Source organism: Erigeron canadensis, chromosome 1 (assembly GCF_010389155.1).
Source record: "Erigeron canadensis isolate Cc75 chromosome 1, C_canadensis_v1, whole genome shotgun sequence".
Taxonomy (NCBI): domain Eukaryota; kingdom Viridiplantae; phylum Streptophyta; class Magnoliopsida; order Asterales; family Asteraceae; genus Erigeron; species Erigeron canadensis.
Window position 1 is genome coordinate 40,132,305 of NC_057761.1, and position 25,361 is coordinate 40,157,665.

At 31.8% G+C, this 25,361-nt stretch overlaps 2 protein-coding genes across 2 annotated transcripts; both read left to right on the forward strand.

The window, feature by feature from the left end:
* The first annotated feature begins 14,287 nt into the window (after nt 1–14,287).
* On the forward strand, nt 14,288–17,913 carry LOC122584930 (glycosyltransferase BC10-like). Its single transcript, XM_043757011.1, has 2 exons — nt 14,288–14,999; nt 17,126–17,913. The coding sequence occupies exons 1-2, from the start codon at nt 14,484–14,486 to the stop codon at nt 17,768–17,770; spliced, it is 1,161 nt and encodes a 386-aa protein (XP_043612946.1). The 5' UTR covers nt 14,288–14,483; the 3' UTR covers nt 17,771–17,913.
* A 1,959-nt stretch (nt 17,914–19,872) lies between these two features.
* On the forward strand, nt 19,873–25,107 carry LOC122606824 (nicotinamide adenine dinucleotide transporter 1, chloroplastic-like). Its single transcript, XM_043779696.1, has 9 exons — nt 19,873–20,144; nt 20,575–20,664; nt 22,362–22,468; nt 22,666–22,714; nt 22,818–22,930; nt 23,484–23,578; nt 23,655–23,743; nt 23,851–23,945; nt 24,406–25,107. Exons 1-9 carry the CDS (start codon nt 20,078–20,080, stop codon nt 24,745–24,747), a joined length of 1,047 nt encoding a protein of 348 aa, XP_043635631.1. The 5' UTR covers nt 19,873–20,077; the 3' UTR covers nt 24,748–25,107.
* The last annotated feature ends 254 nt before the right edge of the window (nt 25,108–25,361 follow it).

Below are 25,361 nucleotides of genomic sequence, written 5' to 3' on the forward strand. Positions count from 1 at the left end.
AAACAACAACGACGGTTTGCACTTTCAGTCGGATTAAGAAACACTTGAGTTGAATCATACATTCATGTAATAACACGGTACCACTACTTAACCAACATTTTTTTTCATATGTCCCATCGCATCATACGGGTACAAGGCTAGTCATTCAATATAATTCACTCTTTTTAAGTCTTATCAAAGACCCCTTTAAGTCATATATGCCACATTAGTTTCTTATAAATCTTACTTTTTGTATAATTTCATTTCCATTCCAATAAATCATCGGCGGATGAAGAGAATTAGTAGGATGAGCACCATTTCACCCTTAATCAAGTTTTTCTTTGTAAACTTTTATGTTTTTACACTAAATCCAAACTTAAAATATTAAGTTTTAACCTAATTTAAAGTAATAAAATTGAAGCTCCCGATTTTCAGAAATCCTATATCCGCAATTATAATAAGTTCTCCAAAGTTTCTAATAAAGTCCTACTAACCAGGGGGTACCACATGGGGGGGCAAATGGGGCAAATGTTTGCCCCGTTCAAAATTTAAATTTTATCATGTATTTTCAAATTTTTCATCGATTTTAAAATTTTTTTTATATATTTTTAACATTTTTGACCCCTTTTATATTTATAATTCACAGATTTTTTAATTTTGCCCCTTCTGGATTATTTTTATGGTACCGCCTCTGCTACTAACAAATCATTCTTTCTGCTCTTCACCACTTGTAATATTTGAATCAAATTAAGGAACTTATATTAGTTTTCTCTTCAAAGTATGACCAAATGAAGAAGCTTAAAATATCTTTAGTCATATCATCATGACTTGAACTTTAATGTTGTTGAAGCAAATTTACCTAGAAAATAAACCATGACTTGAACTTGTCGTATAAACCTTCAGTGAAATTACTTTTAATATCAAGATAATACATATGATAGAATCTGGGTCGACATTTGTATTTTTAGTTTCGTAAACGTTCTGTGGGCGCTCACAATGCCACAATCCTTTTACCTTAAAAAGCTAAAAGTGGAAATTCAGATTATAGAAAAAAGCAAAAAGACAATATGCTTAAAGGGTATAATAGTAATTGGAACGAGAATAGTCCAAGGGGGATTTGAGACACGGCAGGAACACGTGGAAAGGTTAGGCAGTGTGTGCCAATTATGAGCTGGCACGTGACTTATCCATGGTGTCACAAGTTCAATTTAGACCAACCCACAAGTCATTTGACGTGACGACCATCGCGAATTAATTTTATTTTTGAAATGTAACTTTTATTAACGAAGTCCCAACAAATCGTCGGAGACAAAGAATTACAGATACAAATTTACACCAACTTGAAAAAATGTCAATCCCTCCAAGAAATAGAATTAAACTTAGATCTATTCTTGAACCACAAAAAACTCAAGGACTTAATATTGAGAACAATACTTGACCCATTAATAGCTTGTTCTCAAAAATCTTCTCGTTCTTTGCCTTCCAGATACACCAGCAGCTGATGAAAATTATACCTTTGAGAGCCAATGTCTCAACTTTGTTCTTCCCCGGTTGCTCTTGAAATTCGATAAGGTCTCTGATCTCAAACACCATGAAAAGGGTCGTTCGACACCACTCCTTCACAGCTTGCCAAACCTCTGCTGCGACCCCACATTCACAAAAATATGTTGGGCAATCTCATCATCTTCACCACAAAGCACACAACTCGAGTCACCAAACCTACAGTTACGGACTTGGAGAGCTGTCATGGTGGGTATACGTTCTATGACCGCCCTCCAAACAAAGATATTACACTTTTTCGGTACCCATTTACACCAGTCAAAAATATACCTTTCATTGAAATCTATGTTACTGGTCAGCAGCTCTTTCATCACCCGCACAGTGAACACCTTATCTTTTCCACCATCCCACATCCATTTATCCTTCCTATCATGTAAATTGACATCTTAAAGTAATCTGGATAATCCCTCCTTTTCACTTTGCTCCACCATAGAGACAGATGTACTGACCATCGCGAATTAAATTGACCCCAAAAGTTGTGACTTGTGATCACAACATTCTTAGCTAATATAATTTACTATTTAATTTAATATATTATATATAAATAGTACTCGTATAAATATAGATTAAGATATTATAATAGATTGACTATTGTTTTAGTCGGAGTTAGAGACAATAACGTTAAAATTAATATAACATATAACACTACGTATATTACATATTAAAATACATTAGCCCTCCATGTTTAAAATTACATGGTAAAATGTCTAAACCATCATCCACAACTTCCCCTTCTTATTTATAGTCAGCCACACACACGCAATTCTTTTTCAATATCTCCCTCTTTCTTTCATTTGCACCCCGTATGGTATTCTTGTTGCAATGCGCGTGTGTCATGCTAGTATATATACTAAAATGTTATATGCTTTTACAAGTGTTTTAAGCATACATAGTACAACTATCTATTGCATGCATAGTCATAACATTTTCTCTTTACCTATGAGAAATATTTACATTACGTAAAAAGAAATAACCAACGGTTTTAACGATCATTAAGTGTTGTTTGGCTAGCTAGCGGTAGTTACAAAAGGATATTTAACGGTGTTTGCTTTTTTAAGTTTTATAACTTTTGCCACTAAAGTTTTGCCTTATTTTTTACTTTCTGCCACATAACTTTTGGTTTTTATCCTTTTCCCGTCAAAAGTTTAGTTTTTTTTTTATTTTTACCACATTTTTACTTTTTAAACTTTCGGCACGAAAACTTTTTTTTTTTTTTTACATTTTCCCTTTTATTTTTGTCACATAATTTTAACAAGCTTTATTTTCAAGTTTAAGTTTCTTGACTTTTGTAATTTTTTTCACATAACTTTGTTTTTTTTCAGTGTCTGAAAGTTTTCTTTCATTTTTTTTACTCTTGACCACAATTTTTATTTTCTTAACTTTTGCCACAAAATCTTTGTTTTACCGTTTAATGTATATTAACTTTTGTCATGAGAGTTTTGTTTTTCTCTCAGGGCAATGCACAGGTAAAAATACTAGTTACATACTCTAATAATCAATTGGAAAGAACAGTTTAGTACTTACGTTTACATATGTAGGTTTTATTATGTTAGTTTCTAATATTTCGTGTTGTATTTGCATGAGTATTAATGTCAAACAGTTGTTACTTACAAAATCAATTTGGTAATTTAACTAGTCTTTGTGCTAGTTGTATTGATTTAAAACTATCCATTCATAGATCTATGTAGAAAAAAACAATGAATATATATCCATTTTAAACTATGTATTTTGTTACATGTTATCAACATTTTTTTTATCGCATGTCAATGTGGGACGACTTGGTGTATAACTATTAGACGAGCGTTATTGAACTTGTAACCAAAAATTCGAGCTTGGAAAGTAGTAAATAACAATTTTAAAATTGTTAAAGAGATTGAACATGGACAAAATCATAAAATAACTAAATGTGTGTTTTGATGCCAAAACAGATTTTCTACTACACAACTGATCAATCAGGTTTACGTGTAAATTATCGGTCGTTGTTAATAACGAAATCATGCACAATATTCTTTGGTCCCAACTTTTGATACACTATTCGTTAACGTACAGTATTTTTGTTTTAATTTTGCTGCACTATATGTTGGATTTTGTTCTCTAATAATATTTGAATGAATAGACTTATTCTTTTTATGTGTAATTAAATTACGTAGTAGAAAGCATATATCCAGAATAAGTATTTGTTCTCCTCACCACGAGTAATTTTCATTGGTACATTCTTTTGATCTTTTCACAAAGAACACGAAAATCGGGAAGTAATGTCTTCGGTTTGTATTTTGTTATAAGAAGTCGGATATATGATGGTAATCATGTATAGAGTTTCCCCTTTGTTTAATTGTTTTCCCATAAATATCTAAACATCCTTTGGAGTCTTACCGAATGTATTTAGATGGCACTCTAGATATACTCTATGATCAATTTCTTAAGTCACACCAAATGTAAAAAACTAAAATGGAGAGTGTATTATTTCTTGTATTTTTTTGTAGGCCAAACCATATAAATGGTAGTATATATTTAGGAATGTGTATTATATAATTTATTGTGTACGTTGTTTGCAAATTTTAAAATGAATAATTAGAAAAAAGTGTCTGACCAAAAAAAATAACTATTTATATTTGTATAAAAAGAAAAATATAACTTTTAACTAAAAACACAATCTGTTTTAAAATACAAATCTCAAATAGTACCTAAAAGGCTGAAACACCCTTAGGGGGGAAGGAGTGAGGCTCAGGTAGGGGTTCGGGTTCCCCAAACCCGATCGGTAACACCGTTTCATCCTATCGGATATCATTCGGGTACTGTAAATCGGGTACAAGATTGAGCTTGGAAGCCGATGAGCGGGTATGGGAGATAGACGTTGGAAAGCAAGTGGGGCACCTAGATTTGAACGTTAGCCAGGTTGTTTATAAATAAAAAATAAAACAAATTTACCCCTTTATTTATATAACACCTACCTATTTCACACACTACAACAAAAATTTATCTTCTTATTACCATCTTTCTTCATCTCTTTCAATATTTCTTATTACCATCTTTCTTCTAACAATTTCCATTTCACACACTACACACTACTTACTAAAATGGACCTTTGTGATTGTAAAATGTCCATTCAAACCCACCTCAATTACGACTTCAAACACCTCTTTGATGCGAATAACGTGATTACATCCGTTTCTGAGAACAAAACGGCTTACCAAGCCGTAATCGACCGACTTACTGCCCTGGGTTATGCTCCTAACAATGCCGAAAGTGAGCATCTTGTATATCTTCGTTAGAAGATCGACTGGCTGAATCAAGTTATTTTTCAACTAAGCGCCGCTTCTTCAACGTTGACCCAAACGCTAGATCACGGGGTATTCTCGCAATCCAGTGTGGGTGGTGGTCAGGAAGTACCTTACTACTCTGACCCGGGGGTATTCTCGCAAGCCAGTGTGGGTGGTGGTCAGTACGTTTCTCCTCAACCCGTCGACAGCTCTCCTGAGCCCTACCGTTACATTCACCGCAACGACGGCGAAAACACTGTTGACTCGGACTATTCCGAGTGTTAGTTATCTATTTTAGTAGTTTATGAAATGTTTTTATTATGTGTTTTTAGTATTATCTATGGTTTATGTGTTTTTAGTATTATTTATGTATTGTGGTTTTTTTATTTTAATGGAATTATGTTTATGTTTTATATTTATATTTTAATGGAATTATTGGTATGATAAAAAAATGAAAAAGAAAATAAATTTAGGTAAGTTTAATGAATTGGGTATGCATTTCAAATGATTTAGGTAAGAATTGAATAGAATTTGGTAGTTGTGACTTAGAGGGTTTTGATTGGATGAAAAATTGGGTAAATTAACCAAGGAATGGAGCACTCCTTCCTCCTTATAAATGCCAAATAAATAAAGGACTGAAATTTCGTATTGAAAAGTTACGAGGAGCAGTGGAGTTCTATTGGTATCACTTGCCATAAAATCGTCGCCTTTTCAAGTCTTAAGTCTTGGCACATTATTTCATGTTATAACCAATATTGACCAAGTTTGGTTGATCATTCAAACATAATCCACTTAGCCTTCAATTAGTATTGCCCACTTGATTTGACTCCTATTTTTTCCTTCATTTTTTGTGTTATTTATTTATTTATATATACATCAATAACATTATACACCTAATAGAGTCATAGATCAATATACTTGTAGACTTGTAGTTGTACCTCATAATAAGAAATTCAGAAAACCGACTTGTATAGTTGTATGCATATTTTATGTGAAAAAACATAATCGATCCATTATCGATGATCTATAAATATTCAAAGAAAAGTAAAAAATGAAAAGAGGTTGTTATAATTCAGCAAAATGTTGAAATTTACTACTACATATACCTCATGTCAATTAGCTCAAGAACATATTATTGTTAACTTATCAATGATTACCGTTAAGATTTGATAAATTGAAATGTATATTAATATTAAAATTAAATGGAAAAACATAAAAACTTGACAAATATACAAAATGTTTGATTTGTTAAAATTAGAGGTAGTCACATAAAACCTAACATATTTTTTCTTAGTTATAGATAGATTGATAGATAGATTAATAAGTATTAGTATGTTAGTATGAGTAATAAATTTGAAAATCTAAATTAAATAATCAAAAGTTTAAAAAATATATAATGAAATTTTGAGTTCTGAAATATGTCTTTTAACATAAATCTTTATACTATTAATTAAATATACATATATTTGTGAGGTTAAACTTTAATGACTAAAGCTAACTATCAAGGAACGAAAATCGAATACATTAAGGGCGCGTTTAGTTCGCGGAATGTTTTTGGAACGAATGGAATCTTTCAAAGGATTTGGAATCTGAAAGAATGGAATTTGACGGAATGTTTTTGATTTTTTGAAGATTCAAGTGAGGGACGGAATGAGATTCCTTCCCCCATCCCCAAGGAATGGAGATTTCATCAAATGAGGGAATGTTAACATTCCAACGGAATGTGATTCCTCCATCTTTAACCAACCAAACACACTAAGGAATGATATTCAATTCCAATTCCATCAGATTCCATCAAATTTTGTGAACTAAACGCGGCCTAACTATCTTGTCTACATATATATCTATGTTATCTTATTGAGTGTATTTAGATAAGATCTCAAATTTTGATAATTTAATAATTTAATTTAATAATAATCTAAAAATGACATGAAAAAGTACTAAATATTAAAAAAATTATAACTAAGCAAAATGCATATATGTCATGTAAAGAAAGATGTCACCTAGGATTTTACCTATCCTCTCTTAGTTATATAGAGAGATATTATTTATCTTTTAATATACTTATACTATCACTCATTACACAAGTTATATATACATCAATCACCTACACTACTCGACGCCGACAACACCACCACATTGCTATCACCGCCGCATTGCGCGGGCACCCCTCTAGTATTAATATATTAATTTGTGAAAAAAGTCTCATTAATTTACACTTTTTTTTTTGTTTTCCATCAACAATTTACACTTTTTAGTCCTGGATACTTAATTTATATTTATTGTTAGTCTTATATATACTATAAGACGGTTAAACTAATGACTTATTAACCAACCAAATCGATCAATTTCATCAAATTGATTTTCGCTTATGTCATTATTTAGATTTACTACAAATTAAAAATCTTAATAATCATTATCAAAATATATAATTATATTAGTATTTGTATTAATTTATAGAAAAAGTCTCATTAATTTACACTTTTTTGTTTTTCATCAATAATTTATACTTTTTTAGCCCTAAATACTTAATTTATATTTATTTTTAGCCATAAAGAGAGTTTAATAAAATTTACAATCATTTAATTAATTAAAAAATTTCAACATATGAAATAGTGTCTTCAAAAAATTATTTCAAAACCTAATGACTTATTAACAAATATTAGATTAGATTTTTATAAATTAAAAATATTAACATTTAGTTTAATATTTAATATAAATACAATTTAGTTTAACAAATATTTACTTAATAGTGTCACATTATGAGTACAACTGGTTTCAAAATATTTTATAATAGAGAAACTATTATATCATGTGCCTTGTGGAATGAGTACGTCAACAATTCCATCAATATGTCTCGACTAATAATGACAGTGACGAACCCATGCTTATTGCACTACAACTTGCAAAATATATTACTTAAAACCGTATATCTTTAAATTATAAGCTTTTATGACTTAAATGTATGAAGATCTAATATTAATAATATCATAAACCCCGTGTCCAGTGTTGAATAGGAGTCTAAGATTTAGTACTTATTAATAATTAAACTTAACCAACAGATTTGAGTTCGAGGATTTTTTCCTTCTAATTGCTAGAATAATGCTAGGCGGTAATGGACTATTGGAGCCGATAGGTATTTGGTCTAGTGGTTCAACAAATAGGTGAAATACATTAGTGAAGGTAGAGGTGTACAAAAAAATCGGGTTGGAACCCGAACCCGAAAACGAACCTGAACTTGAAATTGGTCAATAACCGGGTTTTACCCAAACCGGTTTGGGTTTGACCTAACCCGGCGGTTACAAACCGGTTTAGGTTTTCGGTTTTTATTTTCGGTTACAGACCGGGTTGAGGTCGGGTCAGGTTCGGTTTTTGGTCAAAGAAACCGAGTCAAACCCGGTCAATAACTGGTCAAAGTTTGACCCCAAACCGGTTTCAAACCAGGTCGGGTTGGGTCAAACTTGTTTTTGGTTCCGTTGACCAAAAACCGGTTCGGTTTTGGGTCGGGTAGAAACCGGTTTTTGTTCACATCTAAGTGAAGGTACGTGGTGTAGTGGCGGTCATGATAACTCCGCAATTAATGTGTATAAAGCTTTATGCTTTTAACGTATTTATTTGCTTTAAAAGTTAATGACAATCTCAAACTAATATAACTTATTTTATAGTTTAATTTTACGCTTAAAAATGTCACAAAAACTGTTTGGTGACCATAAAATGAAAATCTTTCTTTCTTAACTAGTGAAACACTCTATCCCTAATTTAAACCTAGGCATTGGTGTTTATTTTACTTTGCAAAAATCCAATATTTTAAATACCGGTATGTATCGGGTGGTTGTCAAGTATATTTGACCTGGTTTTTTGTCTGGTGTTTTCATTATTTGTTACTGCCGATTTTGTCTAGGATTATCAGTTCGATAAGACCAATATATTTTTTAATACTCTTATGATATTTTATTGTTTATTTTTGTTGTTTATGAACTTTAAAACTTATATTTTATTATGAAATACATATTCCGTATTATTTTTTTAATGAATCATAATTGTATTTTAACTATTTTCATTGAATTGTAAAAAGTTTTGTAGTATTTTTATTAAATAAACATTATATATATAGGGGTTGGGTATTGTAAACCAAGTATTGAAGTAAAAACAAACAAGATAAGATCTTAAACCTTAGAAAATGGTTAAATTGATGCACAAAGATTAACGAACCAATTGATGCACGATGATTTTCATGATGCATGGTTATTTATAGTGACGAAAACATATTATTTGTTATACTTTAATACTTATTTTATTTTACCTAAAACCTATATATATATATATATAAATATTAAAATAGTAGAAATCATAGCTTTTTCAAGTCATTCTCAACTTTAAACTATCTTAAGACATCACCATGTAGAATTTTATCTCGCGTGACATCTCCATGTTTTTTTACAACATTTATAATACATACATAAATAAATTTAGATTAAGAAATTTGGCAACAAAATTTTAATCCCAATTAAGTATAACAACATATTAAGAATAAATCAAAGAAATTATCTAATCTTATATTAAATTACGTACTAACCGTAAAAAATCATAAAGAATAGTATTTATTTTTATATCTATAATTACAAATGAATTGTTGGTTAAATAATATTACAAAACTATAAAAATAAGAACATCTACCGCAATTTCGCTTACGTGTGCTTACATATCTAACTTCACATAGAAATTACTTTTTAATATCTTTCTTAATTATGTTTTCTAATAATTTTGATGTTGCATTTTTTTATACATATACATATTTATCTATATGTAGAGATATAAAACGATTACGAGATGATATGTTTGTTAGTAATTATATTATTTTGGAGTTAAACGTCCTTTTCCTTCTTCACATCTGTCGCTCAATCGTAATGTCTATAAATTTTCATTCTTTTACTAATTATTATTATTATTGTTGTTGTTGTTGTTGTTATTGTTGTTGTTATTATTATTATTTTTTATTTTTTTGGGAACGACATTCTAATCTGCTTCTACTTCTAAATCACACGCATGCATGGGATGAAACTCAGGACTCTCAAAAAATCCCTATTATTAATCCACCCCCACAAATGTGAGAAGTGAGATGCGAACCTAGGTGGATCCCCCAAGGTCAAAGACCTTACCAATGGACCACCAACCCCCTATTATTATTGTTATTATTATGCTATTATTATTAAAATTATATTTTTATTTTCATACGTATACATCATAAAAAATGTTTAAGTAGTTTTTCTCTCAATTTTGTCGATATTAATTCTTTTTGTTCCCTTACAATATGAAAGGTAATTGTTCATCATGCGTTACATTTTTTCTCTCACTTTTCTTAATTGATTAGCCATGGGCATCTAATCTGGTTTTACATATTGTATAATTACTTATATAATTAGAGCTTGCTTCTAAATATAATATTTTCATTAGTTACCCTTTGGTTCAACATAATTATAGTAGATATCATTATATAATTTTCAATTGTGGAATAAACTACACAATAAAATTATGCTAACTAAACTAATTTTTTGGTTATCAGTATCAATATTACAAACTTTAAAAAATTAATTCAATAATTGCACAACGTGCGGGTAAGAAACCTAGTATATATATATATATATATATTAAATTTACCACATCGATAATACCACGGTAAAACTGATAGTATCGGTATTAAGTACCACTCTGATATGATTAAAATACAATTTTTAAAACATTGAAAAAATATACTTATTTTGAACGCTAAGGTGGTACCAGACTACTTCACATGCTTTTGTAGAATTCAGAAAATGAAGATGCATATAAGAGCAGTGATTTGCATATGAAATATAATCTATGGAGGGCGGAGCCGGTAAAGAGACTGGCGGGTGTTTAGCCCCCCCACCCGTCCATGTTTTTCATTGCAAACCTAGCTTATTGCCGCCTAGTACAAAGGTCTTTTGAACTGAGTCATCTCCAATCTATGTATGTTTAATTTTTAGCTATGACGGTGCAAGTAAACCTTTACATTGGGTCCATAGAAGTAAACATCGTATAAAACTTTATTTTATTACTCGTAATATTTTATTAAATGATTATGTCTATTATATTATATACAATGATTGAGAAAAATAAACGATTGAGCTTCCTTCAACGTTAAATTCTAGCCCTGTGTCTGTATGCGTGTTAGTGCATATATGCATTGAGAAATTGTGTGACGGCACTTTATGTAGATAAAGTATTGAAAAGCATCATCATCTCCTATGTTTAAATATGTTTAAAGTGAGGATTGTCAATATACAATATCAACTGAGATTGACACTTCTTTGAAAATTATTAATTTTTATAATAACACATTATCTGAATTTCATTATTACCATTAACATCTTCCATCAAGGATTTGTGATTAATAATTAAATATACAAATAGCTAAAGTTGATTATATATATATTAAAAAAATCAACCCATGGATAGATAGCTAGTCCAAAGTCCAAACTATAGATATAAAATTAAAAAAAGGTTCTCGCATGTGGAATGCTTATGCTCTCCACACATTTTTCCAATAAATTATAGACACCACTCTCCATCATGACCAACCTCCCCAAGGTAGTTTTGGTCATAAGATATTCTTGAACTCATTATGTTATCACACTTTTACGAAAATTTCATTTATAAAGCAAATCCAATCTTCTCGAAAATCATTTTAATATGCATAAATACCATTTAAAGTAGTCGCCCAACCCAACATCAAAATCAAAATGATAGATTAATAAATCAATGGTGCTAAATAGAATGATGCATACACACTCATACAAACAAAAAATATGTATGTATACATGTATGTGTGTGTACTTGTTTGTATAAATTAATATATAGAATATTGATCACGGCCAAGAAAGCATGCTCAATTGATTTAAGCATGGTTTATATATAAATGGCATTTAGTTAAGGCAAAGTGATGGTGAATAGAAGAATAATTATCAAAAGAAAAAGTTAGTTCGCATATTCGTTGTTGGAGCATCTTCTTGAATCATGTGTGATGTGAATGGGATCGGGTTCTTAAGATCTTATAAAAAAAAAAAGGCTCCTTTGACGATGGAGGGCAACTTTAACGATATATATACAAAGCTAAAATGTTTATCGGGCGACTTTTAGGACACTCTTAGATGATCAACTCCCGCTAATTAATATGGGTTATAGATACGTATCTTGCGTTGTAGTGGCTATTGAGCAAGCAAGCAATTGAGCCATCAGTCATAGAGGAGGTTCAATCTAATCGGGAGCCTAAAGCGAGTCCCTATTGAAAAACTAATCAAAGTTTTAAAACTAGTTTGAAATGATAACCCACTCTATATCGATAAACTTGGGAGTTCCTTTATCTTTTATGCAACGTTGTTAGTTTAGCTTTTATGTTAACATGTTTTCACAATTTCACCCTATTATTTTCTTCCCACTTGATTTTTTTTCACATGTATATACATGTAATTGAAAATGTTTTCATATTATATAACACATAAATTTATGATTTTGATTTTCCTCAACTTTTTTGTTTTAATTCTCGTATGTATATATCTTATGTATAGCTTTACAAATAAAATGTCTTTAAAAATTTGAGGCCTAAATCCTTTCACCTTTTCTTACTCTTGAGCCAATGCTATAAACATTCACATCCTAATGGTTTATAACGATAACTAATCATGGAAATTTTTTCAGGGCCCATTAGTAACGAGTTAGCGATAGTTCAATTTATTTAAGATCAAAATCCATTTCAAAATGCAAGCTTTACGGTTTTTGATTTATTATTTCCAGTCCACTAACATTTTTTGTAAACCATGAGCGACTGAGCGAGACAACATTGTCCACGTCTATTGGGCCATAATGTAAGTGGCCCATAACAGATATCAGTTCGACCTAAAAATCCAAATTTAGAACTATAATCCTTTATGCAAAATTTATGGACTCTAAAAGTTAAATATTAATCTACTTATTATACATCCTCTATACAAGTCTATCGGGACATAAGCAACTTTCGTTTTTGACATTTTGTAAATATATCATATATGCACAACCATGATGAAATGCCTAAAATTTGTAGTTCATAGTAACTAAGATTTAGTATAAATCTTATTTAAATGAAACATTGGAACATCAATTTAGCAATAAACTCTTGGATGAACTTTCTTCTCATCTGTTGCTAAATTATAGTGAGAAAAGAGAGTCATATATTCATGGACATCATGATAAACACAACCTTAAAATTATACATTTCAAAATGTATAATAAGATGTGAAGGGTTTCAAACCTAAGTTTAGATACATGTTAACGGATTGAGATAACCAATCATCCTTGATAAATATGTTCGATTCGAAACTGAATTAGATACGGAACCTATTCATGAATTGTTCCATCCATCCAATGAAGCTGATGTACTTGATATGTATATATGGGACAATATTTCCTGATGACGTTTTCTATATATTAAGTATTAACACCGGATTAATAACAGATTAGACATCAAATTAACTGGAAAATATATTACACTAACTTTGACTTTGCATCATTTATAATTTTTCTGAACAAGGTTATAATTGTTAAATTAATATTTATAATAAGCTTATATTTCGGCACAATTATACATAAATATAGACTATATCACTATATGAATTATGGAGCTTATTTTCCAGTCTTCTTCGGGTTGCCAAAGTATATCCCAACGCTTGCCCAATTAGAAAAGAATAGTATCATTCTATACTTCAGTTATTTCGGATTTGAATATGACAACTGTACTTCAAGACCCTTCAACTACGTTTTAGAATTGTATTCCAAAGTCATATGAAAATGTCCTTAAGGTAAAGGTGTTATCTGTCATTTTTACCTATTTTTCAAAATCGTACATTTTCTCATCCTTATTTTTTCTCGATTAGGCAGACTTATCTACCCAAACAATATACTAGTCCTACTAGGCTACTAACCAGTTTAATTCTATCGTTATTCACATTGTTTCTTAAAAGTTTATGTAAAACTCATTTAACTTTATAAATTATAATCACTACAACCAATACACAAAATATTATTCTTAAAGCCTAAAAGTTTATTTAATTCTCATTATCACCAAGCACTAAAATTTTTGCAAGTAATCACACAATAATGCTTATATATTCAATATAGCAAATCATCTTAAGAAAACAATCAAGATAAAACCAAATTCTCACACTTTATATAGTTTTTATAGAGATTCGATGTTTCTAAGTTAGTACTTCCGGTGTCTTATTGGAAAATGGTAATGGTAGTGCCGTAGTGTTGTATTTGGCTCATGGCTCACATTGAAAACCTTATTAGAGAACAAAAAAATTGTTAAGGGGGATATATTAAACAACTCAAAAAAACAAAGTCTACCATTGAAAGTTCGAAGTAAGACCACGGACCATATCATCATTTACTCAAAATTACCAAAATAGAGTAGACTATCAAGGTAGAATGTTTGTGTTTTTATTTTAGCAGCCATCAACTACACCAAGTAACTCAAACCTTCTATCAAAACCAAAACATAGGTATATATACGTCGACGCCCTTAATGCCATTGTTGACCCTTTTATCACTCTTTCCCCCAAATTCCATAAATTATAATATCTATACACCATCACCATTCCAAATTACCAAAATTTTGGAGTCTCTCAAACAATGAAGAACAATCAAAACACACTCATTTCACCATTAAAGATCTTCCATACTCCATTACAACCATCAAATCTTTTATCAATAATTCTTCTCTTCGCATTCGGGTCATGTTTCGGTATCCTTCTTACTTTCCAACTCAAAAACATTTCCTTTAACTTTCGGTTCAATGAATTCTCACTCTCTACCACCACAACAACAACCGGGCCGACGCCGGTACATAACATGGGTTTACAAGATTTTATAAACCCAACAAAAATCATGATGCATAACATGAGTGATCAAGAATTGATATGGAGAGCATCAATGGTTCCAAAAGTACAAAAATACCCTTTCAAAAGAATTCCAAAGGTGGCATTTATGTTTTTGACTAGAGGACCGGTGTTGTTGTCACCTTTGTGGGACATGTTTTTCAAAGGGCATAATGGTCTATTCACCATCTATGTTCATAGCTCTGATTTGTCTTCCAACTGGACACAACCAATAAACTCCGTTTTCCATGGCCGGAAAATCCCAAGCAAGGTAAGAAGATATATGTCTTATTTACTATTAGTGGAAAAATATACTCGTACTGATTAGTACTCGTAGTATATGTGAAATGTGTACAGAGTATCCTTGTATTATATATGTCTTGTAATTATTTTTCAAAGAATCTATTATATATTTACAACTTTTTACCATATTTATGTATGGAAAATTACCGAAAATAGTGTTACATCACAAGTTGTAAGTAAGTACAATATTTCATTAAAATTGGAAAATTGATACATATAATAAATGTATTGAGAATTATATTGCTTTAATACATTTAAATGAAGCTGTCTCAAAGATTTATATCACATTTTCTTTTTTATTATAGAAAGTGTATAATTTGTTTCTAGATATAACATTTCTTGTTGTACAACGTGGTTAATGTGTTGTACTTGTGGTGTTTAGTAAAGTACTACCAATATAAATAATTTAAAGTGGACCACTATAGTCGGTCTTTGTGGAAATTATGATCAAGGGGTAGATTTAATTATTATGTAATACAGAGTAATAGTTAAAGTTATAAACCGACACCAATTTACTGTTTTGCATTACGTGCCACGTAGATTTTGTAAAGTGTTTGAATCATCCAAATAAAAGAAAAGAAGTATCGTAACGTTTTATAATTATTTAAATATATGTTCTTTTGAAAAAGACTAAAAACGTACTCGTATTTGAAAAGCTCATTCATCATCACATAACTTTACTTAGTTGTACTAATCATATCAACATAAATATTCTTAACTATCTTAAGCTTTTATTCAATTTTAGTAATTTGTTTTGGTCCATTTATTGTTAACTATCTTAAGAGTATTTTATTTTAGTTTGCAATCATACCATAAAATAGTTTGCTTGTTGTATTTAGGAACACATGACCAGTAGTTTAGTTTAATTATCTAGTAAGCTGTCAATTTTAAGTTTGAAGTCCAAACAAATTTGTGGTAACTTTATCGTTTGAAGTCCAAACACCATGCTCTACAATGGAAGACTTTAGAATTCAACCTGTTTCATAGGTCATTGGACATATTTGGATACACGATCAAACCAAGCTAGGCTTAGTTGAATCGATTCAAAATTTTGAAAGCGTGTCAGTTATATGTTGAAGAAGTTTGGCTCGATTAACGGTATCATCTGCTCTGCCCAGATGGAGGTACTATATGATTTAACTTGTTACCCGCCTTAAGTTACTACTATATATAAGAAGTATATATGTAGAATTGTAGATTTGGCTTCTTAAATCCCCAACCAAGCATGTGTTTTTATCATCGGAATTTAAGGTCGTGGGACATAACATATCTACAATTTAATATACGTGTGGGAACTATATACAACTGAAAATAATTGGGTAGGTCTTGAATTGGGCTTCAATTATTTGTGTCGTAAAGATGGAAAAAAGAGTAGGTTGAGTTAGAGCCCATTTCATTGCCATTTCGCTTTCTTAATTTATGAGTCATGAATCATGATCAAATGATCAAATCTAGGGTGATAGTTTAATGTATATGTTATGTATAAACATAATTGTTGCATAATTATTAGACAAAAGTGTAACAAAAGTAAATGAATATAATAGACAAGGACAATGGTGCACAATTCATTCCTTTCCCTGTCCCGTAAGCAATCTAAGATTGGAATAGGCAAGTGTTTGAGAATATTTATACATTCGTAAATATGTTTGAAGACTTCATATGCATCAATAACTATTTTTACGGTAGTCTAGCGGCTAACATCTGAGATATTTTTTTCAAAAGATCTTAGGAATCCTGTTTAAGTGGTATAATTTTGGGAGTGACCCCTGAGGAAAGTTTAGAAATGACTATAAATTACCCCAATTAGGGCCTAGGCCTGTAGGCCATATACATATCAGAAAAGATGACTCGTTGGATAACCTGAGTAAGGAAAACCTCATCCGTTTACATATCATATGCATCAATATTTTGTAAACTGTTTTAGTAAGTGTTTTAAGTACTAATTTAATGTAAATTGTATGCTAATTAATTAAGTTGAGTTATCTGTATGTTAAAATAGTTAAATGCTATGGATTTTGAGATATCAACATTATCCTCTGATTTTACTCAGAAACTATTATATATTCACCTACACTTGTTTTTGTGCATTTTCAGAGAGTGCAATGGGGAAAGGTTAACATGATTGAGGCTGAACGACGTTTGCTAGCCAATGCTCTTCTTGACTTCTCCAACGAACGATTTGTTCTCCTTTCCGAATCGTGTATCCCCTTATTCAATTTCAAGACAATTTACAATTACCTAATCAACTCAAACCAAAACTTTGTGGAGTCGTATGACTTAATGGGCCCTGTTGGCCGAGGGCGCTATAGTCGGAAAATGTACCCCATTATCAAGCTCCATGAATGGAGAAAAGGATCTCAATGGTTTGAGATGGACAGACATTTAGCCTTGGAAGTAATTTCTGACACGACATATTTCTCAGTTTTCCAAAACTATTGCAATGGTTCATGTTATGCAGACGAGCATTACTTACCTACGTTCGCCACCAAGAAATATGGAGCGAGGAACTCAAGACGGACATTGACTTTCGTTGACTGGTCAAGAGGTGGGCCTCACCCTGCACGGTATACAAGGAACGACGTGACAATACAATTTTTGGAGAAACTAAGAAGTGACAACCATTGCGAGTATAATGGGAGGAAAAACCAAACATGTCACTTGTTTGCAAGAAAGTTCACTTCTCATGCCTTGGACAGATTATTGAGACTTGCACCGAAACTTATGCAGTTCGACGCATAGGCCTCATAAACAACATTTTTTAATCGATTCTTTATTTGATTACATTTTACATATACAGATTTGTGTTTAGTGTAGATATAATTTTGTATGGGGGAATGATTTTGCTATTGGCAATAGATATTCAACCTGCAGTAACTTGGCTAGCTAGCTGGTTTATATCATGTTGTTAGTAGTGCAAATCATTTTTCCATTTTGTATATGATACTTAATACGTACAGAGTCATTTTTACGAGAAAAAAACAAAATTGTATACTTTGTTTTAGTTTGATTATTTTACCCTGTATCTTGAGAAAAATGAGAACTCCTGTTTGTTTATAATGATTTATACTGACTGAACGTTGACTCGATTTGGTTGAGTTAGAGATATACTAGCATGATGTCCGCGTGTTGCGGCGGCTAGAAGACAACTGTCAATATTAGAAAAACATTGTTGATGGTGAGGAATCCAGCGGCGGTGGTTGGGGGCGATGAATCCGGCGAGAGAGAGGGGTTGTGATTTAGTTGTTGATGGTGATGAATTGATGACAAGGGTTGCGACATGAGATTGACTAGAAAAAGTGATATTGTTTTCTTTTTCTTTTTTTGATATGGGTTTCTTTTTTGTGGGTTTAAATTTTGATAGGGGTAATTTCAACATTTAGTAAATACAATATAATTAAGGAGGGTATTATGGAAAAAAAAATGTTTAAAACTTAATCTCAATACCCTTTATAATGGTTTATAGATTTATAAATATCGAAGGGGAAATGATAATAGTACCACTCTTTTTAATTATCTTACCACAATGTACAAGTTTTACAACATACAATACAAGCTAGTAATATTTACATGTGGTAGATTTATCATATATTATGATACGGATATCACTTCCCATATCGAGGATAGTGTGTTCATGACTTGGACTATGGGCTAGTCACCATGGTTGGTTGTTTGTTGTTACCATATATAAAAGTTGCAGCAAAAGTGACAATAGACCACCTCATAATTAGTCATAAGTCATACTTTGGTATGTAGATGACTGTATAATGCATTGTTTATCCTGATCAAAGACAAAAAAAATCTTTGTTTGAACACTTTTTAATAGTAAAATACTAGCATGTGGATGCACAATGCGGCAAAACTTATTATTTTGTGATTGGAATGTCTGATGGTGATCGGGACTAATTTAGTTCTGAGACGACTCATTTCGCTTCGCGACTTGTTATATTGCGATGACCTCGTCTCTAATTTTTCTCTTTTAAGTCCGATATTTACCTAATAAGATTCAAGATATTCAGAAGCAATCTCAGCTTATTACACAACATATATTTACTACGAGTACTATATAAAAATATCCAACCGTCATTTTTGAAAAGAGTAAGAAAAAAGTTAGTTGCGAATTGAACAAAGTATCATTAAAGTTAGTTGTGAATGACGATTCTACCCTTAATGAAGTAACTTACACAATCACTTTCTTATCTTCCAAAATATCTTCACTACCCATTTAGATCAATTCCTTACATCATTGGCCGAAGCCGCCACTATCACACCACCAGTGTATCCACTATCATCTTATTACGGGAATATTGTGTTGACACAAATAAACAATTTGCCACATAAATATCACTTCGATACATATACACATACACATAAGCGACTTTTATCTTGCACTTCTCATATTTGAGGGTTTGGAATTCGCTTATTTTCGTGCTCTAATGCTAATTTCATGTCTTTATAAACAAAAAAAAATAAAAATAAGCAATGACAAATATTTTTTCCAAAAAATCCAACTAAAAAGTCCAACACCCAAAGGTTAAGCACTTGCCTACTTGAGTACTTGTTGAGTTGTTGTTCCATAAAAATTCACATATTCTTTAATCTGGACCACACAATTGGATCTGTTGTATTTGGGAATAAAACTTAAATAATCTCCAAAAGGGTGTATTAATATTTCAGGAGATTACTCAAAAACCCAAAATTTGTAACACATTTGGACACAAATAAAAAATCACAACTTTCTAATTACAGATCAATCGATAGTGAAAGCAAACACTAAAATTAATAACCCCCAAAATACGTCTTCAAAATCTTCATTTGCTAAAATTCTTTGTTCAACATAAAGAAAGCGTCAAATACGTTCCATTATATTCTTTTGCCATAACTATAAAAATCCATAAAGATTTGAACTTTTTCAAGATTTAGGGCTTAATTTCATCTGGGTATCCATTAATCTCAAAACCCCAATTGTATTTTCTTCTGGGTTTTAAAAGGTTTTTTTTTTTTTTTTATTATTATTATCTTTTTGATTTTTTGGGGGGGTTTTGGAGTATGACGGTTGGGGAGCCAAGGAATGGTAGGGATGTCATGTACGACGCCGTTTCTGGTGCTTCTGCAGGTATGATTATATATATATGTATCCTTTTATATAAATTTAGGATCTTATTCATTATTTGATTCTGAACTTTTTACTATTTTTGGGTTTTGTAGTTTCTTGGTTTTACTTGTTAAAAACAAAAAATTTAAAACTTGAATTTCGGCATTGTTGAATTAATGTAGTTTATGAAAGATGTTATCTTTAGAATCCAATTATAAAAGGGTTTAGATTTGATTAGTAAAATTACATTCTTTTTAAGAGTGATAGTTTGAATCCTGGCTAGACTTGTGTGAAATAGGATCACCATCTAAGCGCGTTGTTAGCAATGCCGTAATTGGACCTTTATCGGGCAGTTAGGATTGAAATTTGCAGGGCAGAAAATTATTGTTTTTTATTTATTTTGGTTTTGGATATTAGGGTTATGTATAATGATTAGTGCATTTGTGTATAGGTGCTATTGCCGCAACAATTATGAGCCCGCTAGATGTGATTAAGACGAGGTTGCAGGTTTATGGCCTCCCTGAGGGACCAAGAAATAAAGGTAGTTTCAACTCTGTTATGTTTTGTTTATGTTATTAATTGTATGCGCGTTATTAACTTGTGATAGACAATGCTTTAACTATATTGATTGCAAACAATGCTAAATATTTGTATTGGGCTACAGAATGAATTTGTGTTTCTGCAAGGTTTAACAACACTCTTGTGATTCAAGGGTGTATCTATAGAATTTAGATGAATACCGACCATAGTAAGGTAGATGTTTAAAGACTAGCTCTTTTGATATATTTGATTGAAGATTCGTATGAATATCATTAGACTTGGTGGCAATCATTTCCATATGATCATATATTTTTCAAGTTTGATAAGTGATACTCCCGCCATCCCCGAGTTCCATATCTTTCTCTAGATGTCCCATGATAATTGCTGCTGTTTCTTTTTTTTTTCTTTTTTTTTTTTGTCAAACTTTGATTCCAGATTTTCTCTTTTGCACATTTATGATCTATCAAACCAAGTTTGTCTGGGAAGGGTAGTTTCTGTATATCATTGCACAAGCCAAAAGTTTTTGGGATGCTGATTGTCGTTGTTCTATAATATAATGGGTGATCCTCTTAGGAGTGTTAGTTTACCTCTTGAAAGCAAACCGCTATCTATGAGAGTTAGTATGTTCATTTTAACATTATTTCAATCTGGTTTGTAGCATAATCATTGCAACAGTGCCTAATTATTATGTCGTTATTGAGTGGTGCGGGCATATAACCAATGAACATGTTCATATGTACAAAGAGTAGCATAAATTTCTGAATTTCTTGTATAAGCTGAGAATGGTCAGATTATTTTGAGTGGATTCCTCAGTTGAAATTCGCGAATCATTAATACGCGGTTTATATTGTACAAGATTGTTGTAATTAGGATGCATAAAATCTAGATTTTTATGTACTTTTATATGAGGCTTAGGTAATAGAGGGGTAGAAGCGTTAAGTTGACTTCCAAGCCATCTGTGATATGCAGAAATTCAACTACATTTAACTTGTTTATCAAACATTTGCGCCATTCGGGGCCTATCTATACGTGTGAGAAGAAAAGAATGTTTGATCGTGGGTCCTAAAATGAAGAAGAGATGCACTAAATGAAGAATGAAAGATAACGATATAAATGAATGTCTTGGTGGGAATTAATAAAAGTTAGCTTTTTTTTAATTGCCAAACACTTTGTTTTGAGAAAATACACAAACAATTAAGTTTGTTCCTTAAAATTTGCAACTTTACTTTCTGCTAAGTATAGACAGTAGAGGTGGCAATGTCAACCCATTTTGTAATCTGTTTTAAACGGGTCAATTGGTTAATGTAGAAAAACTAGCTTTAAATTCTGATCAAACAGGTTGAAAGCGGCATGAAGTACAATTAAGTGGTTACAGCCTCCCGAAATCATTATATCCAAAGAAATGTATAAAAATGTGTTGATAGGGCAAGCTAACCGGATATACTACCTATTTTGTTTGTACTTAAAGCTTATCCGTTTAGTCCGAATACATTGTGAGCCGTTACCCAACCCTCCTGACCCACCCAATTTCCCACCTCTATAATAGACAGTAATCTTTGTGAAGAGTTCAATCTTCTATCTACTCTCAGAGAGGATTCTGGCTATCCCCTAATGGAGAAAATTTCAACAATTCATACTTAAACACAATACAGTTTTCCACGTTAGACATGTTTCTCATTGCTTGTTGACATTGATCAGGTAGCGTCATTGTCACAAGCCTACAAACCATTATTAAAAAGGAGGGGCCGAGGGGATTATATCGGGGTCTTTCACCGACAGTAGCTGCACTACTTCCAAACTGGGCGGTGAGTGTCACTTAACCAAAGTAATATTTTTTCTCTTAAATGTATCTATATGTCAAAATCATGCTATGTTTCTGAAGATGGTGGATCTATAACTTTTAGAATTTCAAAACCTTTCTTTTTATTTGAACAAATTCTACTTCCTTGTTGTTAGCTAGTTCGTTCCCAAGTATCTTATTATAAACACTTTTCGCGTGCAGGTTTATTTCGCCGTTTACGGGGAACTCAAAGAGCTTCTTGATTCACATGGTTGGTTACTGGCCATATATTTGTTTACTTGTTCGTTAGATGATGCATTAATGCTGTAATTTAAATCAAGTAACTTGTATATTGGTTTTGTTAAAATCTGCAGTAGACAAAAGTGGACATCTTTCTTTTGGGGCAAACATGATAGCTGCTTCTGGTGCGGGAGCCGCCACTGCAATTACCACAAATCCGTTGTGGGTTGTTAAGACAAGGCTGCAAGTAATTTTTTTTGTCCTTGGTCTCCTCCTTTAACATGTCTATCAATCTAGTTATGTGAGGTGGCTATTATGGGTTGCTGGTCGGGTGGGTTCGATAATGGTTTGGTTGAAGACAGGCAATCTTTAGGTATATGCCAACTGCCAAGTCGAATCGGGTTGGTAGACCTAACTGCACCCTTAACTCCATTTTTTGATTAATACATCTAGGGCATTATAAGCATTTGAATGCACGATAGACCCAACTACACCTTTAACTCCACTTCTTGTTCTTTTAACTTGTTTGTTATCGAATTATATTTCTTGTATGTGCTGTCAAAGGAAACAAAAACAGATTTGCTATTGTAATTCTCATTTATATGAAGACAGTGAGGGACCTAAGGCTATTAAATACTCGTATTAACCATTACAAATTGTTTGACTATGCATAACCTAACCAAATAATTTTCATAGATGACAACTTATTAAAGTTTAAAAACGTTAGGTTTAAATTTTGAATGATACATAAGTGTGTAATTTATATGAATAGCCAATGCATATAATTGTCTTCCGTTTAGACACAAGGAATGAGAGAGGGTGTGATACCTTATACAAGCATATCTTCGGCGTTGAGGCGTATCATTCGAGAGGAAGGCTATAGAGGGTTGTACAGGTATGCTTCTTAAGATGTAATCATTCCCATAACCTTTGTTTCAGCTGTTTGACTGACTTGCGTTACTCAATAACAGTGGACTCCTACCTTCTCTTGCTGGAATTAGTCATGTTGCTATACAGTTTCCTGCCTATGAGAAGATTAAAAATTACTTGGCTGACAGGGGTAATACTTATTGTGCATCATGCATTGAATTTTGTACATCTTTTATCCAGTTATCTGAATGTTTAAATAATGCTGAATTGCTGATCATGTCTACTTCAAGTGGTCAGATCATACAAGTACTAACGATTTAAGTCCCGGGAAACTTGCAATTGCCTCCTCAATGTCTAAAGTCCTTGCTTCATTATCGACATACCCGCACGAGGTGACTTCACTAATCTCATCCATTTAAAATGCTTTGGGGGTCTTTTGATTTGCCTTCCAAATCTGGTTATAGTACATTAATCAGTTTTTAAGGTTTAGATAAACAGATCTGATTTTAAATTGGGAACAGTGCAAGAAAATGAAATTTATTTATGCTTCTTAGTGGTATATGCATCATGCTCTTCTTAACCATTTAATGCACAAACACACCATTTCTTACTGGAGTATATTGTTTGTTGCATAAAGGATTTAAATGGTAAAGTATATTGCTGCATTATGGTTACCAGTTGCACATTTTGCTATTAACTGGGAAATATTTTGTGTTAAATGGTTAAAATGATGGACATTGCCTATATTGGTTCTTTAAAAGTGGATGGTATAGTGCATAGTCTTTTGTACACACATTCTTCTGCAGCTAGTTATATCAATATATAATTCTGATTACCATGTGGGTCTGGTAGGTGATTCGCTCAAGACTTCAAGAACAAGGGCATGTGAAAAACCCTGAAACGCATTATGCCGGTGTTATTGATTGTGTAAAGAAAGTTTTCCGGAAAGATGGGGTGGCTGGTTTCTATAGGGGTTGTGGAACTAATCTCTTGAGAACTACACCATCTGCCGTCATTACTTTTACAAGTTATGAGATGATTAATAGATTCTTGCAGCATGTTTTACCTCCGCACAACACCCCTAAAAAACCAGATAACGGTCAGATGAAACCACCTCGAGAAGTGACATCAAATGATATCAACGACGTTAAGACATCCAATATGAGATCTAATCATGCTACAAGAACGCTTTGAGAATGATCTCATGTGATGGATGTTATAATAATGTCAATGGAAGCAATTTGATGATGATGATGATGATGATGAATAATTGTAGGTGACACCATTTACTTCTCATAGTTTTGTCCTTTTTGTTCAAAATAAAAGTAGTTTCTATACATTTCTTGTTGGTTGGATTTTATTGGTTGGTTTAGGAAGAGTTTAGTTCAGGTTAGCCTAGTGTTTTTTTCCCCCTGGAGGAATGGCTGATTACAGAAAATTATACAAATGTTATAGCATGATGAAGAAGCTAACTCATACACCTTCTGTTGTTCTGGATTTGTAATTTTTCTGTTGGATAAGTGTTCATCTATGTTTGTCTTTTTGGTATCAAAACCATCTGCAAAAAGATCCCAATACGTGGAATGAGCTTATCCGTTTTCTCCATTATGTCTTATCGTCGCTATTAACTATACAAAGTGACACAGATGAGTGCAGTGATGCCATGCCATCTTAACAATAGAAGATTTTTTAGAAGCAAATTCATACAGCATATAATTTGCGACATTTACCTGGGTCAACATTTAGAAAAGTGGGTTGTAAAATCCACGAAATGTGCTGTGAGAATGAAAAAGAAGTTAAAATAGTTT

Excerpts from the sequence above, each read along its gene's own strand:
- LOC122584930 (XM_043757011.1), top strand. The coding sequence starts at position 14,484 with ATGAAGAACAATCAAAACACACTCATTTCACCATTAAAGATCTTCCAT. Across the intron at positions 15,000-17,125 it reads GCCGGAAAATCCCAAGCAAG|AGAGTGCAATGGGGAAAGGT; the intron begins GTAAGAAGATAT and ends GTGCATTTTCAG.
- LOC122606824 (XM_043779696.1), top strand. The coding sequence starts at position 20,078 with ATGACGGTTGGGGAGCCAAGGAATGGTAGGGATGTCATGTACGACGCC. Across the intron at positions 22,469-22,665 it reads CACTACTTCCAAACTGGGCG|GTTTATTTCGCCGTTTACGG; the intron begins GTGAGTGTCACT and ends TTTCGCGTGCAG. Across the intron at positions 23,579-23,654 it reads GGCTATAGAGGGTTGTACAG|TGGACTCCTACCTTCTCTTG; the intron begins GTATGCTTCTTA and ends ACTCAATAACAG.